General features: G+C 40.7%; 1 protein-coding gene across 1 annotated transcript in view; it reads left to right on the forward strand.

Annotated features, from left to right (window-relative positions):
• Positions 1-748: 748 nt before the first annotated feature.
• Positions 749-19,051, forward strand: part of RCAN2 (regulator of calcineurin 2) — an 86,100-nt gene continuing 67,797 nt past the window's right edge. Inside the window, exons 1-2 of the mRNA XM_030447089.1 lie at positions 749-863; positions 10,292-10,518. Of these exons, the coding sequence (XP_030302949.1) occupies positions 10,294-10,518 (225 nt within the window). The 5' untranslated portion in view covers positions 749-863; positions 10,292-10,293. The remainder of the gene's footprint in view (positions 864-10,291; positions 10,519-19,051) is intronic.

Below are 19,051 nucleotides of genomic sequence, written 5' to 3' on the forward strand. Positions count from 1 at the left end.
AGATCTCCATACCTCATCTCATCCCACCCCTCTTCACTCTCATCACACCTCTCCTCATCCCCATCCCTACCCCATCTTACTTCACACTTCTTTTCACACTAACTCATCCCTCTCCTTCTCCTTCTCCTTCTCCTTCTCCTTCTCCTTCTCCTTCTCTTTCTCCTTCTCCTCTCCTTTCCTCTCAGCTCCTCTCCTGTTCTCTCCTCTCCTTCTCTCCTCCTCCTTCTCCTCTTCTTCTCTCCTTCTCTCCTTCTCCTTCTCCTTCTCCTTCTCCTTCTCCTTCTCCTTCTCCTTCTCCTTCTCCTTCTCCTTCTCCTTCTCCTTCTCCTTCTCCTTCTCCTTCTCCTTCTCCTCTCCTCCCTCCTCTCTCACTTTTCCTCTCCCTTCTCCCTCTCCCTCTCCCCTCCAAGGTAGCGGGGCAGACACCCTAAGGGAGGACGCTTGACAACGCACTAGTAACGAAGCCACAAGCTCTGTCAGGTTCGTACCATTGCCGTCCCCCCCATCACCACCGCCCCTCACCCGCTCCCTCCCCGCCGCCGCCACCGCCCCCGCCGGTAACCGACACCCGGCGCGAAGCGGTGGGAGGTGGGGGGCGTGGCTAGGGATGGAGAGGCGGGGCCACCGTGTTCCTCCCGTTCTTATTGGTGGTTCTCTCCTGCCCGTTAGGGCGAAGGGCTTCGCTGATTGGCTTGTGGCCTCTCCTCACCCCTCCCGCCTTGTCCTCCACCTTCGCCTCAGCGGGGCGGGTAGGGGAGAGGTGCGGGGCACTCGGTGAGGAGCCGGCGTCGCGGCTCTCGAAGCTCGGCGGCGACAACAGGGGAGGAGGGCGGGGAGGCGAAGGACGCGCTGAGCCGCAGCAGGTAACGGGCAGGGCCGCTGCTGCGAGAGGCTCCTTGTCCCCCGCAGCGGGGCTGCCCGGTTGCAGCCCTGCCCCGCCGACCTGGCGCCGTGCGGGGTTATGTAACCGCCCCGCCGGCTCTCCCCGCGGTCCTGACCCCTCCCGGGGGCTCCGCTCTCACCTCGGGGCTCTTCGGGCGCCGGCGGATGGGGGGGGGCGGGTTGCGAGGCGAGCCCCGGGGCTTCCCCGGGGGCACCCGTTCGCCGCCCTGGTGTCGGTGCCCGCCGTGCAGCTGGAAACGAGCGGGGGGCGGAGGTGGAGGCGTGCGGGGAGGGGGAGCGGCGTGGCGGCTCGTCCCGCGGGGCAGGTGGTTGGGGCGGAGAGCTGCGGGGTGAGGTGAGGGAGCATCCCCGCACCGTGGGGAGTGGAGGGGAAGCGGGGTTTGCAGCTCTGCGGGGAGCGCTGGGTGCGGGTGTAAAGCAGGTGGGAGGGTGCCGGGGTGCGGACCTGTTCCAGCTCCTCGGATAACTTGAAGCTGGTGTTCAGGAACGCAGTGAAGTTCGTGCCCCTGAGGGAGGCTCTTTTTGGGCTGCTTTAAAGTTAGCTGCAGCATCCCACGGCGGTGGTATTTGATGCTTACATAACAGGTAGCTCCCTGAAAGCTTTTGGTTTGGGTTTTGGTTTTTTTTTTCCACCCGTCTTTCCTGGATTCTTTTGTATCTCTTGAAAATACTTCGGTCCCCTCACTGCGTCAGTTTGGAGCTTAATCTGTTTTCCTAAAAGGAAAATGTGTGTCAGGTTTATATAGCTGAAAGAAATAATACTGATGAGAGTTGTCGTTTAATCAGGGGTTGTGCTTTTCCTGACCTTATGTGTTAGGCTGTCAGGTTTTGCACTTACAAATTGGTTTGCTCACTGCTGTTTACCTAGTTAGAATTGTTGCTCTACAGAAAAGGAAGAATTCTCTTCCTTTCTGTGAAAATAATTACTGTAAAGAAACTCTGCTGGTTTTATTCTTGCAATAGAACTAAATTTTATGGTTACACATCGTTCCTGAACAGATGGAAGTTTGAATACTGCGACAATATAAGCAAGCAGAAAAGCTACAAATGTATCATAGTAAAAAGGAACAGAAAGACATTTTGTGTATATTATCAATTCCGGTAGCTGGTACCTCTCTTAGCAGCAGGAACTGTCTAATACATTTAAGGTTTCTCCTTAAATGTATTAGAAGGATTGTCAGCTATATAATCTAGCTTTTTTTCCAAATATTGTAGAGTGTATATAGAGTCAGTGGCTCAATTTGACATTTTTTTGTCAATGCAAAATGCCATTGCATTGATGTGTCCCTACTGTTCTCTAAGTTAAGTTACTTGTGTGTACCAACAGAAAGTCTTTTTGAAGAAACCATTGAAATTTTATTCCAAGTCAGCATAGTGTCTTGAGTATTTTCTAGGAGTTAAACACATCTGTTGAGTGTAGTTTTGACATGCATGGTTTCTTCCCTTTTTCTTTTTTCCTCTTAAAAGGTAAAGTAGGTCTTGGTAAGAATCCGCGTATATGTTATGAATTGTATGTTACAAGCTATTAGAGGGCTATTAAATGTTTCACTGACCCTTGTGTGAGGTGACAGATCTGGCTGAAGGCCAACAGTGTTGTAATACTGTGTGCCCCTTATAAAACTGGCTTTAAATAGAGTAGCATAGAGGCCAAGTGAAGGTAATCTGGAAGCTTGCTCTGGTTTCTTTGGGGCTTGGGGAGGTTTTGGTTTTTTGGTTTTTTTTTGTTCTTTGAATGTCTTAATGTTACCATGGTAGCTTTAGTGGTTGATTAATCACAGCTCAGTTTCTTGACCTTAAGAACAGCACATAAAATCATTATACCTGGCACTGGTTGCTCAGAATATCACCTTGCTGGAGTCTTTGCTTGGTAAGGTGGAGCATCAGTGTCTTTTGGCTCCATTTCTGCAGGACTGGGGATGGACATGGCATAGGAAGCCAATGCCAAGTGAGTTTCTTTACTGGTCATAGGCTACATCCTTGGCATGGGAGGCAAAACTGAGCCTTCTGAGCAATATACAGGTCTTGAAGTGCTTGAGCTGGACAGCCCCGTTTTAGAGAAATAAAAGTGAATAGTCCCTTTGGATGCTAAAAGCTTCCAAAAATAGTTACAAAGTCTCAGCTAAATTTAATACGGCTAGAATGTCAATGGAAGGGATTAGAACGTTTGGGATTTGCACCAGTTAGCATTTAAAACAAAAAATGTCCTCTACCTCCTATCTGCCACTTCTCTAAGAGGGAATAGTGGAGATTGACCCTCTTTTTCTGTGATGATTTCATTTAAAATGTGGTTGGACTTCACTGAACAAGCAATTTTTATTCTTGTAAGGGGAATAGCCATTGCCCAGGTGGGAGATGCAGGTATGAATGTTGAGGGGAGAGGTAACTACAGTCTGGTTCTTTTGAGACATCAACAGTTCATTAATCCTGTCACATGAGGTCCCATTTTTCTTTTTCTAATTAAGTAAAACATCTCCATTTAAGTCCATGGGATCTTTCCATAGTGATGAATTAGTATCACATAAAAATATCAATCTCCACTGCTATTTTGGAGAATGGAATGAAATTTTGGTAGGTTGCTACTATCTGTATTTCCCTGTTACCTTCATGCCTTCTGCCAAAGCCTTCAGTGTCGGCCCAGTTGACTTCATCAGGATCTGCATCCTTAGGCTGAAATGAGTGACTGCTTTCATTAAGTCAGTGAGTATTTTAACTAAAACCAGATTTGATTTGGGGTTTGATTCCCTCTCCTGTGTTGTCTTCCCTCCCCTTTTTGAATTATGATAAAAATTGCTGTTTAGTGGTTTGGGATTTTTTTTTTTTTTTTTTTAGTAGGAACAGAGGTGTAATCCTTGCCCTTTTTTCTGGACCTTTCTAGGAAAACTACTGCAACTTTTCTAAATTTCCTTCTCCCCCCCTCACCCCTCCCAAATTTTCTTAATTCCTGTAGATTCTTGTTTCCAGGTTTGCACTCAGGACTCAATAATACTTTTAGTTTATAGTGATTATATTTAAAGCTTCTATTTGTAACATTTTGTTTGCTTTATTCTATTTTTAGTTATGTTGTTTGTCATGGCAAGCAGTGTTTAATAAAAAAAAGTAAAGTTTCCTAGCAATTTCAAGAGATATGTGCCTGTTTCCTGATGTCCCTCAGGGACTCTTTAAAAAAACTCTTAAGACAGGAAAATGGTCACCATGGAAATGCCTTATTAATTTCCATAAAAAACAGTGAATAAATCTATATGTGCTTGGTGATGTATAAAGGATGGGTCCATTGAAGCACTGTGATCAAGTTGTCTTCATTCAGCAAAACTTCAGCTGAAGTTCTTTGCTCTGTAGATGTCTAATTTCATAACAAGATGCACACCTTTGCCCTGTCAGTTTTGCAGTAAAAAAAAGCAATTTTTCAAACAGAAATTTCAGCTATTTGCTGATTAATATAATTTTTCTGCTGATCCTTTTCTGCTGTGAATTTTAGTTTGAAGTCCTCTAGGTCTAAAAATAGTGAGGTAACAGAATGACTGCTTAACTCTCACCTGGAGTCTCTACAGAGCTTTCAGCTGAAGTACCCTCTGAGTTGAACACTGGCATGACCTAATCTGTTCCAGTGGGAAAGGAGTTTGTTTTATGTTTTGAACTATCACAAATTACAAGATCTAATACCCATTGACCACAGGAGGAGAAATTTGAAATAAATCAGTGTAAAGTGATGCAGGTGGTACATGTAAGTTAGACAAAAGAAGTGACAAGGATGTGACACATCAGATCTGGAAGGATAGTGTTTGCTGTTGTATTCTATCCTGTAATATCTTTTCTGACTTGAAAGTTTAGAGTCAAAACCCTACAACAAATTTAAAAATAACACAGAAACACTGTTGGCTGGAGGTTAAATAAACTCAGGCTCAGGTTTGTTTGCAGCTCAGTAGCTCAGCCTCCTAAAGGGAACAATCCTGCTATGGACTTTAATAGTGTGGTTCCAGTTAAGGTCTCGAATTACTTTAGCATCAGTGTTGGTGCTGGATGCAATAGAACTTAGTATTACTGCATTATTTTTTTATGGCATTGCCACCTCTTTTAATACTTTGTCTGACAACCTCCAGGATCTTTGGTATTTGAAAAATTTTCTGATTTGGGAAGGGGGAAGCAAGCACACAACTTGGTTTGTACTTCTTACATTTCAAAAGTAAGATAAGTAAGGTTTACTTCTACGTGGATGGCTTTGTTTCTGATAATATAAAACAGACCATAAGAGTTAGGGGAGTTAACTTTTTTTGTCAAAATCTGTAGAAAGGAGCTTTAATATAAATGGGAATGTGGTCCAGTGATCACATTGTAGTATTGTTCCATGAAAGATTACTTTTAATTTGGTTTATTTTGTGTGGCAGTTCATGGCTTATACATGATTTAGAATTAATTGTTTTAAGGGATTTGAAAGGGAAATTCTTTTGTTCTAAATCAGTGGAATAATTGTAAAGCAGATAATTTTTTTTTTTTTACAGAGGACTGCCTGAAGTGGCTAAGGAAATTCAAAGAATCCACAAAACACTACGAACAAAACACCTGAGCCTTAAGGTGTTTGACAGGCAATAAAGGATATGTAGATGATTTTTTTATGTGTCTAACTTTATTTATAATGCAGAAAAGGGTAATATTTCCAGATCCTGACTGTTTGAAAGATAACTTCTAATATGCTGACTTACTGTGAAGTAAGCAGAGCTGTAAATACTCTGATAATAATTGCATGAATCCTTTAAGTAGATTAGTCACTGAAAAGTACAGTCCTAAACATTACTGATGTCTGTCCATTCCCAAACTTGTCCCTCTCTTTTTTTTTTTTTTCTGGTTGCTACAAGTATTTATGCAACCATGTAGTGAATCAGGTTACTTATTTACTTAATAATGTTAAACCCAAACTTTTTTCCTTAGGCCTTGTCTTTTAATTGATCAAGTTTGTACAGTTGCACCATGAATCAGAGTAGGAGATGCTTTCTTCACTCCAAAGGTAGCGTGGGCCCTGTCTGTGTAGGAAGTGACTGGTGAAAGGAAGTGATAAGCCTGAGGTGTGTTATGTGATTACATTATATCTTTTGGCAGGAGTGCTGGTTTGTCCAGTCAGTGTCTGAACTTCCAGCCCTCCCAGAGGAGCACCATGAAGATTGTCAGAGGGCTGGATCACCTCTCCTATCTATGAAGACAGGTTGGGAGAGCTGGTATTGTTCAGCATGGAGAAGAAAAGGCTGCAGGGTGACCTTATAGTGGCTCTTCCATTACCTGAAGAGGCTACAAAAGCTGGGGAGGAACTTTTTGCAAGGGCTTGTAATGATGCAACAAGGGGTAATGGTTTCAAACTGGAAGAGGGGAAGTTTTTGTTGGATATTAGGAAGAGATTTTTGACTGTGAGGGTAGAGTGACCCTGAAACAGGTTGCCCAGTGAAGTTGTGTTCATGATCATGTTGGATGGGGCTTGGAGCAACCAATCTTGTAAGAGGTGTCCCTGCCCATGGCAGGAATGTTGGAACTAAATGATTCTATCTATATCATATCATATATACTGAGAATGTCAGGTTGGAAGGGACCTTGAGGATCATCTGGTCCAACCCTTCTAATATTATTGTTTATATTGAAATGTCTCAGCACCCTGTTGAGCTTTGAAGGTCTGTTCTAACCCAAACCATTCTGTGGCTTGAAGTGTGCTAACATATGCTGTTGATGCAAGTGTGTTTGTTTGCACTGATAATCATTCAACCCAGGCTCATATCCAGTTTTTCTCTTGAAAAACATACATGCATTAGTAGTGAGATTTCTGTTTTAATTGTGGTGCTGTACTTAATATTGTGCAGTATAGCAAAGTAAAATTAGTGAAACATTAGTTTTCCCATACAGATGTTCTTAACTGTGCATGTCCCATCTTAAGTTGAGCAGAGGATTTACTAATTTTAAGTAGAAGGAACTTATTTTGCTAGTAATTTGCTAGTGGAGGGAACACTGACCAGAATTCTGGGAATATCTTCAGTGTAGGAGAGGCATGTGCACACACACACCTACCTACAGGGCTTGAAAAAGAGATGGTCAAAAAGCATATAAGACAGTGACTTGCATAAGAAGACTTGGCCAACACCAGAGTCCTGTTAAGCACATCTCTCAAGAATTGATTGAAAAAAGAAGCAAGCTTTTCTTGCTGAAGAACTAGCAGAGCAAAACTACTGCCACATAAGTTAAGAGTATTAATTTCTAATGGAGCTTTGAAGCCTATAAAATGTAGAATGGCTTGCTATAGTGTATGCTCATCTTATTACCACCTAGGATGGTTAAAAACCTGAACTTCATAGTTATGATTTACAATCCTGTTCTGATTTGTTCCTAGTCATAGTGTTTTTGTTTAATTTTTAATTTAAAATATTGCTTCTCTATCTAGTACCTTATAATATGGTACTCCCAAGAGAAGAAAATGAACAGTTTGAGGAAATTAAGACTTTTCTGCTAATATGTTAAGATTCTTTATGTTTCTGGCCACCAAAATATCATTGTTATGCACTGAGAACAGGATGTAGGGAATTTGTTAGTTGCTATGAACGTGTCTTTACTATTATGCCTTTAGTCTAATAAATAACCTTCACTTTCACTGTGGGAAGTACAGCTTAAGAAATCACCTAGTATAAATAAAGATGGGTATAAAAAACAATGCACTGTATTGCCTTCCTCTAATTTAAATGCTAAGTTCCACTCAGCCAGCAGATTCCTGTTTAATATCCTAGGACATTCTTACAGATCTTAAACTTTACTACTCCCGGTTTCATTTAGTCTCCCCTCTTCTCACTAGGATGCTTATGGAGTATCAATTCATAATCCAAATGCCTACAATTTTTGAGTATCAACTTTTGTCATTTTTATACTTCTGAGTGCTGCATAAAGTTGGCTTTGAGGCATCCTTGTAATGAGTGGACTCTTCTGGCTTAATGCTGGAGAGGGAAGAAGGGTTTAACCCAGAAGGGTGTCTGTAAAATAGAGTCTTCCCTGACTGCAAGTAGTTTGCCTCTTGTGAATGAAATACTTCATACTCTCTGGCAAAATTCTGTTCTGCCATGTAAATTATAGATTGTAACATACTGGGCTTGAGGTTTATTTTCACAAACCTAAAGGCAATTAATTTCCTCTTGGCACAGTCTAAGCATGATGGCAAAAATGTTTAGAGATGATTCTATTTTGAGTAGATGATATATTAATACTTTCTACTAGTGTGGCAATATATCCTGATTTAAGTTTCTTCCCCAGTAGTGGCTGCTGTAGGGATTTCTTTATAGTGTTTACCTGGGTATGTTTCCACTGAAATATACAGTAATACTCACAGGCTTAAGTGGGTTGGTTCAAATGCCAGAGGCAATATTGCTATGATACTGAGTTCCTATTTCACTAATGTAAATTGTTGAAGTTGTATCCATCTCCTGTGTCACTTGTTCAGGCTTTTTTTTTTTTTTCCCCAGTTAGAAATAAATTCCTACACTGAAATTAGTTGGAGTTATTTGTGTTAATATCAGAAGGAGTTGGTGAAAACACTAGTGTGTATGTGATAGACTGATGTGTCAACCTGATGACAGGTTTCTAAAAAGAGGTAAAGGGCCTGAGGCTTTCATACTGCACCTGCTTCCTTGCAGCACCACATCCTTCTTGGTTTTTAAGCTCTTCCCACATAAATTACATGCACAGAATATAGGATTAGGAGACTATTCTGTCTGGACCTGTGTGACATTTTAGTGCCTGGAAAAGGAGGAGAGCTAAGATCCAGGGATGTACTCTCTCTCCTGGTCATTCTGTGCACCAGGAATGGTATTGCTGTGCAACATTTATCTGGGGACAAGATCCTGAATTATCCTGATCTGATGTTTGTGTTTCAGACCAGATCACCTCTGCAGGCCCCTTCCAACCTTTGTTGTTCTCACCAGTACCAGCTAATAAATTTGTCTCTGTCATGGGATTTGAGGGTGTGGTAAGCTTGGGCTCAGTGCTTGGTCCAAACTGGCATTTTTGAGTGTGACATCAGCTTGTTTTCTTGAGGACTTGTGTTGTCAACCCTGAGACTTCAGCTGTAACAATTGCTGTCATTTCCATAACATAAGATTACAGAATGATGTGCTCTGTCATCAGCCAAATGCCATTTCAGAGCAGCAGAAATGAGGTTATATGAAAGGCATAGGCATAGCAAATTAGCTCCATAATTTAGATTTGCTTTACTGAGATTAAGTGTGGTAAGCCCATAGGGTTTAATTTTGGATGCCAGTCCTAAATAGTGTATTTGAACTACTATTTACAACTATTTATAGAGAACAGCAAGTACGCAATAGAGCAAGGGCAAATCTGAAACAGATGAGCACACTGTGCTTATGTAACTCCAGCTCCTTATATCCTTATATTATGAGGAAAAAAGAGCAGCCAATGATTGCACATTGTTATTGAAAGAAACACAACTATGAGGGAATTAATTATTCCTTGGCATAGTTTCTAGTCAGCTCACTGAAGGTCTATGGAAGTTATAGGTTGATGTCTAAAACACCTGTGCTAAAGACTGATAAATACCTGAATTTATAGTAATAACCATGCTGATAATTAATTGGAGCTTTAATTATTCCCCTTGGGTTGTATCAAGAGTAGGGATACTGTTTGATATATAGGTGACTTCTATGTGTCCACAGAAGCTCCAAAGTTAGTAGGATTTTCCTGTAAGGTGGTGACAGTCATCTCAAGAGTCCACTCTTGTCTTAGCTGTTTTCTTATTTGCTTCCTAATGTGATTAAGATGCAAACAAATTGGTAATGGGCATTACAAACCAGGTATATGCTGTCCTTACACCATAGAAAAAAATTGGCTTTACTCTTTGTAGTAGTGTTTTATCTTACTTGTACTGTGTTTTGATGATTCTCTGTTGTTGCTCTTTTCCAACAGGATCTTTTTTTTTTCTTTTTTTTCTTGATGCTGGGTGTAATTTTCAAAGTTATTTTAATTTTCTTCTTACTTAGTGCATTACTCTGTCTATGCTGACTGCAAGCCCAGAAGCACCAGCCTACCTTGCCAGTAACAAACATGATTCTCTAAACCCAAATACAGCATAATATTTTCTTGTAGAGCACTGAAGTGATGCCTTGATACTGGTTGTGCTTGGCAGCTTGTGATGGTTAAATCTTTTCTTTGTGATGGTTAAATCTTTTCTGTGCTTTTAAGTGAAACTAAAGCAAAGTCCTTATTTAAGCCTTGGTGACTTAGTGCCCTTTTTCAGAGGTCAATTGTTGCCTTAAAATGACAGGAAATATACTTTCTACAAATTAAGCCCCCAAACTAAGAATTTTTGTATGTGGTGTTTTAAAATGTGTAACTGTGTCTCTCTTCTCCATGCTGCCAGGGATGAGGGGAGACTCATACTTCTTTGGAATGCGAGGCCTGGGTCACTATGGCTGCATCCCAGAGGATGGAGGACAGTTCTTGCTCTACTCTATACACGGAGACAACAATTTAAAGAGATGTTTTGCAGAGGAAGATTTTCATGAAATAATTGACTTCAATGATCTCCCGAATTCTCTCTTTGCTTGTAATGTTCACCAGTCTGTGTTTGAAGATGAGGACAGTAAGGTACAGTGTCAGTTTCTATTTTTGGTGTATGCCTTACGTTTGTGTTTCTTGATGTTTCAGTAAAATGGGAAGTTTAATCTGTCTTGTGTAAAGAAACTGGATTTTAAATGTGACTTCTTTATAAGGTGGTAACACTTTCCCATGATGTCTGTTTGAGAGCTTAAAAACCTTTTTAGTCAACTATGGTGAATGTTGTTTTCTGTTCAAATTTGTGGAATCCTGAAATGCCTTCATAGCAACTGCAGTTGCAGTCATAGTGGAGGTAGCAAACTTAAGCAAGTCAAAGCTTCTCCCACCAATGGGAGCTGCATTTCTTGTATTTTCTCATAGAATCATTTTGGTTGGAGAAGACCTCTAAGATTGGTTTTAAAATGTCAGGGTGATGGTCCAACCATGAACCTGACAGTGCTAAGTCAACCACTAAATCCTGTCCCTCAGCACCACGTCTGCACATCTTTTAAATCCCTCTAGGGATGGTGATTCCACCACTTCCCTGGGCAGCCTGTTCTAATGCTTGATAACCCTTTTGGGGAGGAAGTTTCTGCTAGAATTAAATCTCAACCTCCTCTGGCACAACTTGAGGGTATTTCCTCTTGTCCTATCACTTGTTAATTTGGGAAAAGAGACTGACACCCCTAAGCTACCGCCTCCTTTCAGGTAGCTGTAGAGAGCAGTAGTGTCTCAAATGTTTAAATTTATCTGAAATACTACCAGAGGAGGTTTAAGTTGGATAGTAGGAGAAACTTCTTAACTGAAAAGGTTATGAAACACTGGAACAGGCTGCCCATGGTTTAAACACCTCCAAGGGTGGTGACTCAAAGACAAGTAGAAATGGTGCATAGGAATGTGTTTGAGCACTGGGCTTGGTAGAGTTATGTTAATGGTTGGACTCAATCATCTTAAAGGTCTTTTCCAACATGACCAATGCTCTGATTTTTTCTGATGAAGGTGTCAGGAATATAAAACTGATAGCTTGGGGCTTTATTTTGTGATGAAATTACTCTAGGCTAATGGTTATAAGCACATCTGAGGCTATTTGAGTGTGCTGTCTGGAATTTTCTATTTGGAAGCAAGCTAGGAGTTGGTAAAATGAGTTTTGGTTGGAACTGGCTGATGGCATCTCCAGATAAAACTAGAGATTTGCCTAGACCAAAGCTGGCCAGGATAGGAAGGGTCTTCAGTGAGAGACTTAATAGATGAAAGGGAAAAAACCCAAGATACCTAAGGATACAAGCTTCCTGTTAAAGGTAATGTGTTATATGTTGAGGCTGTATAAATGGAATTGTCTAATTTTTTAGACACCTTTGTCTTCTATAATGAAGTCTTGTATATGAGTAATACAGATTGAAAGAAAACAAAAGTTCAAAGCACAGCATTAAACAAAGTAGTCATATTTATACATAAATAATCAAAACTCTGAATTGCAGTCTTGGAAAATGGTGAGCAACTTGATAGTGCTGTGACATTTTGTGGAGTTTTATAACAGTCTGATAATGAAACTATCCAAAATTGAAGGGGTTTGAAAGTCCAGTATTAAAGGTACAAAACAGAAGCCTGGCTAGAACTAGAGAATCTCTCTTCATCCTGCAGAGATTCTTTCCCCACTTGCTCCCCAGATTTCCCTTTTGAGAGCTGCATTCAAGTATTTAGCTGGTGGCTTAGTTAGAAAATGGGGTGGGTGATTATGTAGGGACATGGGATAGCAATCCCCAAAAACTTGCAGCACTTAAGGATGTGTCTGAAGATCAGCAGCTGGGTTGTGGAGCTGGATGTTCTGTTCCATGGTCACATCTGTAAACTCTGCCAGTGACATGGACTGAACAGCTCTGCAGGTAAGTAGTTACTCCTGTAAGTCTATATTTAACTAGATGGGATTACCTTCAGATTTCTCATTAAATCCAAGGATCTGGGGAGCTGATTATGATTTTTATTATTCCTGTAGAATGTATTTGTGTTTCCAGTTGATTAATACCCATAATCCTTTCTATTATTAACTGTTACTTTGCTGCAGGGTAAGTGTGGACATGAATTAAATATAAAATACTCTCAAGTTACTAAGATAAAGTTTAAAATTTCACAGAATCACAATAAATGCTGCTTAGCAATCACATCTTCAATTATATATTGATCCTCTATACATGTAGTGATACTCAGCTTCTTCAAGAACATACTACAGTAGTGGCCATGTCTACAGTAGTTTTATTTGGAACATTTTTCAGTTTTATTTTGAACATTTTTCAGTTTTATTTTTACATTCTACAGAAAGTAAAGTTTTTGCAATGTATTTTTCACTTCTACTCCTAATCTAGACTTTTAAGATGAAAATGAAGGTATAATTGGTTTGGAAGTTACAAGTTAGCTAGCAAAGGAAGTAAGAGAAACCTGTAAATTGTAAATTATTGTTTTGATTTGGTGTGTGAGCTTGCTGCATAAATAATACTTAATATGTAACTCAGAGTGGCTCTGGCTTGCAACAGTATTAATGTAAAGATTTCATCCTGACAGCTATAAAGTTATGTTACCTGAAGTATCTAAGAGGCTGAAATGTCAGGTTCAAACTTTTAACACACAAATATCTAAGCAAAATATAATTCCTGAAGATGGGTTCCCAAAGCAAATGCCTTAAATATTTTTAATTTTAAGACTACTTTGTATCAAATACAGGGTAAGTTCCAGTTTGTGCTTCAGTACAGGCTTGAAGCTTCCCAAAGGGAAGACTTGGCTGCACCTGCACTATGGATGGATAAGTTGATTCACTGTGCCTGTTCTTAACTGTGTCCTGTATCAAATACACCTTCTGACCAGTATTATGTTGCTGTACAGTGTTTCTTAGGATTGTGTTACCTGCTAAAAATGAAGATGGCATTGGTAGGAGGTCTGAGTTTGGACCTTAATTTTCTGAAGGTGAGGAATTTTTGCTGCTGAAGGTCCTTTACAGACAAAGAAACTCCATCAGGCCAGGCTGGAGTTTTTTTCCTGGTGAGCTGGTCTCAACATAGTGAGACTGAAGAGTTGTGGATCTGAAGTTGAGTGTTGCCATCTGGCCTAAAGGAGGCTGCTCAGGAGTGAGGGTGTGCCTGGTCTTGGACACTGGCAGAAGAAAGGGAAAATATAAATTAGTACTAGCTACACATATTTGAATTTTCTATGGTAACGTAGCATCTTTTCAAAAAATATTTCCCTAACTTTCAGACTGGTGTTCTTGGAAGGAAATCTCTGTTTAAGTTTGGAGAATGCCCCAGCTATTTGGGTCAGTAATACAGGCATTTAAGGATTTGCACAGGATGGCTTAGCAGCTTGGGTGCCCTAACAGCTTGCTGCAGCAGCAGGAAGGTTGTTATGCTTCTCCACTCCCACCATGGACAGCCTGCTCCTTCATATGGAAAACCAAGTTCTACCTTCTTTACATAATGTGAGCAGAAAACAGGCTTTTAGTTTTTAAGGAAGAACAAGGGTGTGGAGGAGGTTATCCAACAGGCCTGTTACAAAGCTGGGATCATATTCAGCTGAATGTGACCCATTGCTGTCCTGTGTTCTGATTACTTGTTTTGGCATATAACCTGTTAATGGTAGGGACAGATTTTTGGGGCTTTGGAGTGTACAACACTGACTTGATTTGTTGTGGAAGTCATAGTTTAAAGAAGCCAAAAAACCTGGAATTTGCCACATGTCTCTTGGAAAAACTGATGGGACTGCTTACGTGAGCAAGATACAGCAAAATTGAGACTGCTATTTTTGGCTGAGTGTGACTGAATTGGGAGGTGCTGCCTCTTTTATCTTTCCTGATAAAGCAATTTCTGTGGGGAGCCAAAGGGCATGACTCTGATTATTCCTAAGAGTAGATATATGTGTGTGTGTTAGCAGTTAATTGCTACAGGTAGCCCTCAGGCTTTCTGGATAGTAACCCTTTTGTTCTGTGTATTCAGTTTTGCAAAGCCCCCTTTCTGTAAAGTAATTTCCTTCAGGCTGAAACTGGCAAGCATTCTGTCAGAGTGAAGCATCTTTGACTCTTAAGATGGCTTCTTCAGATCCTCTCAGCCTCAGGAGATGCTTAACACAAACCTCCCACTATTAGAATATGATTATGTGAGGGAAGGATGGGTTTCCTCAAGTTGTTCAGGGGCTGTACACTGTTCTTTTTTCCACTGTTTTGCCTGAAATTAGAAGGAGCACTTACTAAATTTGTATTTTGGTTAAAGAATGATTAATGAGTTTCTGAAATTTTTAGTTATGGTGGAGCTGCCTAGGAAATGATATCCAAAGGGCATGAAATGCTTTTTCTTGTTAATGTAGTTCAAACCAAGAGGAGTTCCTGTTTCTGCTTGAGGAAATATGGTGACCAAAACCATATCTATTTCTGGATTTCCTTGTACAAGGAGCACCTTGACATACTGGAGACAGTTCAGTGAAGGGCCACAAAGATGTTGAAGGGATTGGAACATCTCTCCTATGAAGAAAGGCAGAGGGAGCTGGAACTGTTCAGCATGGAAAAAAAGGCTCAGGGGAATCTTATCAGTGTGTATGAGCACCTGAAGGGAGGGTGCAGAGGGGACAGCCAGGTTCTTTTCAGTGGTGACAAGTCCAGAGGCAATGGGCACAAGCAAACACAGGAGGTGCCCTCTGAACCTGAGAGAATATTTTTTCTGTGAGAGTGCTGAGGCACTGGCACAGGTTGCCCAGGGAGGTGATGAAGTCTCCCTCCATGGAGGTATTCAGAAGTCATCTGGAGATGGTCCTGGGCAGCTGGCTCCAGGTGGCCCTCCTTGAGAGAGGGAGGGAGGACAAGAGGGCCTCCAGGGATCCCTTCCAACCTCAGCCATGTGTGATTCTGTAAATCCATTTTGAAGTGTATCCTAATTCTTCTGGTGACAAGTGTCAGTGTGAGAATACAAGACTGAGGAACAAAGGTGATTAAAAATGCATACCCTGAACTGTGAGCTAATGGAGGCAAGGTGGAAATGGGAAGAGAAAAACATTTGAATTAACACATCAGTGGAAAAGATAATCCTGAACTAATGGAAAGGCTTTGTTAGGAAAATGAGGGATTTTTTCATATTCCAAATTTATTCACACGTTGGATGACTCCTTTCTTTTACTGCAGAAGTTTACCTTTGGTTGGTTGCTATTGTGGGGTTTGTTTTTTGGTGTTTGTTTGTTTGAAGGTGTATTATTGAGCTTGGGTTTGAAAAAGATTTAAGACTATCTTAAGTGGGTCCTGGAATATTTGTCCAAGGATGATGTTTTATGAGAATTCATAAAACATTCAAGTATTTTCCAAGTCTTACTTGGAAAGGCTTCTTTCATTTGTATTTTCTTAACAAAGCTTTCTTAACAAAGCACATCTTCATGCTGCTATTTTTATTTTTAAGGTGCAATAAAAGGCACTGAACTGTTCAGTGATCTGATGCATTGTCTTTAACTTTAAAACGTTAATTCTGGAACTGAAACTTTGTACTGATGCTTTGACTCCGAAGCATGTAATTGAAATGTGTCTTCTCAGTTCTCCTTTTAAACAAACTGGAGCCAGTGTGTCTGCTGCCATTTGTGAAATGTTTTCCTACAGCCTAATTGAAGTTGATGCTCTAGGAGGCAGGCTTTGCTTCTGCAGGGGGAAATCTGTTCTTTTTGACTTAATTTGTAAAAATGTAGATTGTGAAGTCAAAACCTCTTTGGTCATATTACATCACTGAAGCCTCTAGGTGTTGAGTCATCATTATATTTAGAGGGTGGCACACTTCTTTTTAGTCTAATATTAGTATTCAAGCCTGGGCTCAGTGGAAGGTCACCCTAACAAAGATGAAGTCACTGCTCCAAGGCTGGAAAGGAATGCAGGCTCCATCCTGCTTTCCTGGTGCACTTGCTGTTGCTTTGTTTTAATTTCAGTTTTTCTACCTTTTTAGGGTTGTCTTTCATTGATATGATAACATTATCAGAAACTGCCACTCAAAGCAGACTGTGCTCTGTGCTGTGGCATCTCTACCTACTTTTTGTTCTGATTTATAAATAGGGTGCATGCTATTCCCTGATGTTGTGTATAAATTGAAGTGCATCTTTACTTATATGTATTTTTATTTTATTAGATGCAGAGGGCTTGCAAGGTAAGGCTGCAGGAGCAGTGTCCTGTGGCACTTTACGAATCATAGCTGCCCTGTGGGAATCTTGTCTTACCCTGGATGGTGGTTTTCAGACATCTAACAACTGCGCTTTTTTTTTTTTTTTGTATGACCATGGAGGCACTAAAATATGGCTGTAGGCAGCTCTTCTTGCTCTGAGAAGTAAGCAGTCTAAAAAAATTAATTTTCCATGGCATTTATTCTGTCATTTCAAATACTTTCTCTGTGAACCATGTTGGTGCAAGACAGTATTTCAGCTGAAAACATTTCTGAGCTTTTATGCTTTACATCTGAGACCCCATCTGACTGCTTGGGTGATAATCCCAACCTTTGAGCCCCATTACAGGAGTCTTATCAGCAGCTCTTTTAGGCTGCAGAAACTCTTCATTTATAAACCTTCCTTAGCTTACCTTGTGGTGTAGCTTTTGGACCTTGTGAATCAGCTCTGTATTGACACATGGAATAGGGTGCTGGTGTAGTAGCTCCTCTGCATAGCTGTCATTTCTGTGCTTTACTCATAGATCAGTTGTGAGTTTGGTTGAGGAGCTCAGATAGCAAAACCAAACACTTGTTGAAATCAGACAAACTCATCTGAACCATCTAAAGGTGCCTGGCCCCAAGCACATCAGTGTCAGAGCCCCCCAGGGCTGTGGAACCACACTCAAGGTGCTGAGCTTTTACAGGAGAAGGAGCAGTAGCAAACTTTAACCTTCACTGACATTTGGGATCTGTTGAGTGTTTATTCTGGTTCAGGGAAAGAAAATTAATTAGTTTTGATTAGTGTGGTTTGCATATTCAGAATAGTAATAGATCTATAAGGGGTATATTTAAGACAGCTCTTGTTGCTGTTAGCATGACAGCTTGCTGAGAGTACTAAAGGTAACTCGTGTATTTATGTATTTATATAGGGTCTAACATTAATTTTCTCTGATCTGCAGAATTTCTAAAGGAATTGTAAAGAGTTGCTAGTCTGGTTCAAGCATTTCTTCTGTCTTCCCTCTTATGCAGTTCTGGCTGTTGCTGAAAGGCTTCAGCATTTCTACTCTCTTTCTGGGAAAATGCATAATCTTTATGACTTAATCTCTGAGGAAACACAAAGGCCATGCTGAGGTGGTGCTGCTATAACAATATGGTCAAGTTGAATTGTGTTCAGACACCCACGTCATCCCATGCAAGTAGAAGGTACACTTGGCCATGATTACCCTCTTGGCATGTAGGAATTATGAAACTCCAAATATTCAGTTCAGTCAATGTTCAATTCTTTCTCTGAATGTGTTTGTTTTTTTTCTTTTTTTTTTTTTTTTTTTTAAACAGCAAAAAAGCCTTAACTCATCAAATAAGTAACAAGTATTTCTGGGCCTGAAATGCTGGTGTCTGTAACATGGATGCTGTCTAATAATTCGTACAATACTTGAGGTTATTTTCCCATCCATGCCCAGGGTGCTTGGTAGCACAGAAGCCCTTGAGATGGGAGAAAGTGCCTGGCAAAAGACCAGCTGGGTTAAAGGTAGCCCTGCATTCATTGCAGCTGAAACTTGGAGTGGTGCTTCAAAGCATCTAACTATATTAGTTGTTTGTAAATTACAAAAATAAACTGATTAATGTTCTTTCCAGAGCACGCAAGACAGCAGTAACTGTCTGCTTTTTAAATTTGGAAATGTACTTTTCTCCTTAAGAGCAACTATGGAAAAATTCTTCTAGTGCTGGCTTTCTGTGGTCATGCTTTACTCTGGAGTCTAGAGGGAATGTGTTATCTCAAAAATACAGGGTGGGTGGGAAACCTTTCCTGGGAAAGGACCAGTCAGGGTAAGCTGTTTTTTGGTTTGTTTTTTTTTTTTTTTTCAATACAGGAATACAATTTTTATCATTTCTGTAAAATTTAAAACGTTTTGAATAAGGTGATATTTTAACAAAGGTGCTGGTAAATACACATGTTGTGAATAAACCCCAACTGGCAACCAGGCACACAGCCACATGCTTACTCCCCTCTGGTAGGACTGGGGAGAGAATTGGAAGGATAAGAAGATTCCTGTGTTAATATAAAGATAGTTTTATCAGTAAAGCAAGATTCATGCAAGCAAAGCAAAACAAGGAATTCATTCACTCCCTTCCGTGGGCAGGCAGGTGTTCAGCTATCACCAGGACAGCAGGGCTCCATCATATGTAGCATTTACTTGGAAAGACTAACACCATGACTCTGAATGTCCATCTCCTCCTCCTTCTTTCCCCATATTTACATGCTGAGCATGATGTTCTGTGTTGTGGGATATCTGTTTGGTCAGTTTGGGTCAGCTGTCCCAGCTGTGTCCCCCCCCTTCAGCCTACTCACTGATGGGGTGGGGAGCAGAAAAGGCCTTGACTCTTTAAGCACTGTTGAACAAGGACAATATCTTTGCATTATCAACACTCTTGTCAGCATA

The sequence above is a fragment of the Calypte anna genome, chromosome 3 (genome assembly GCF_003957555.1).
Source record: "Calypte anna isolate BGI_N300 chromosome 3, bCalAnn1_v1.p, whole genome shotgun sequence".
Classification (NCBI taxonomy): Eukaryota; Metazoa; Chordata; class Aves; order Apodiformes; family Trochilidae; genus Calypte; species Calypte anna.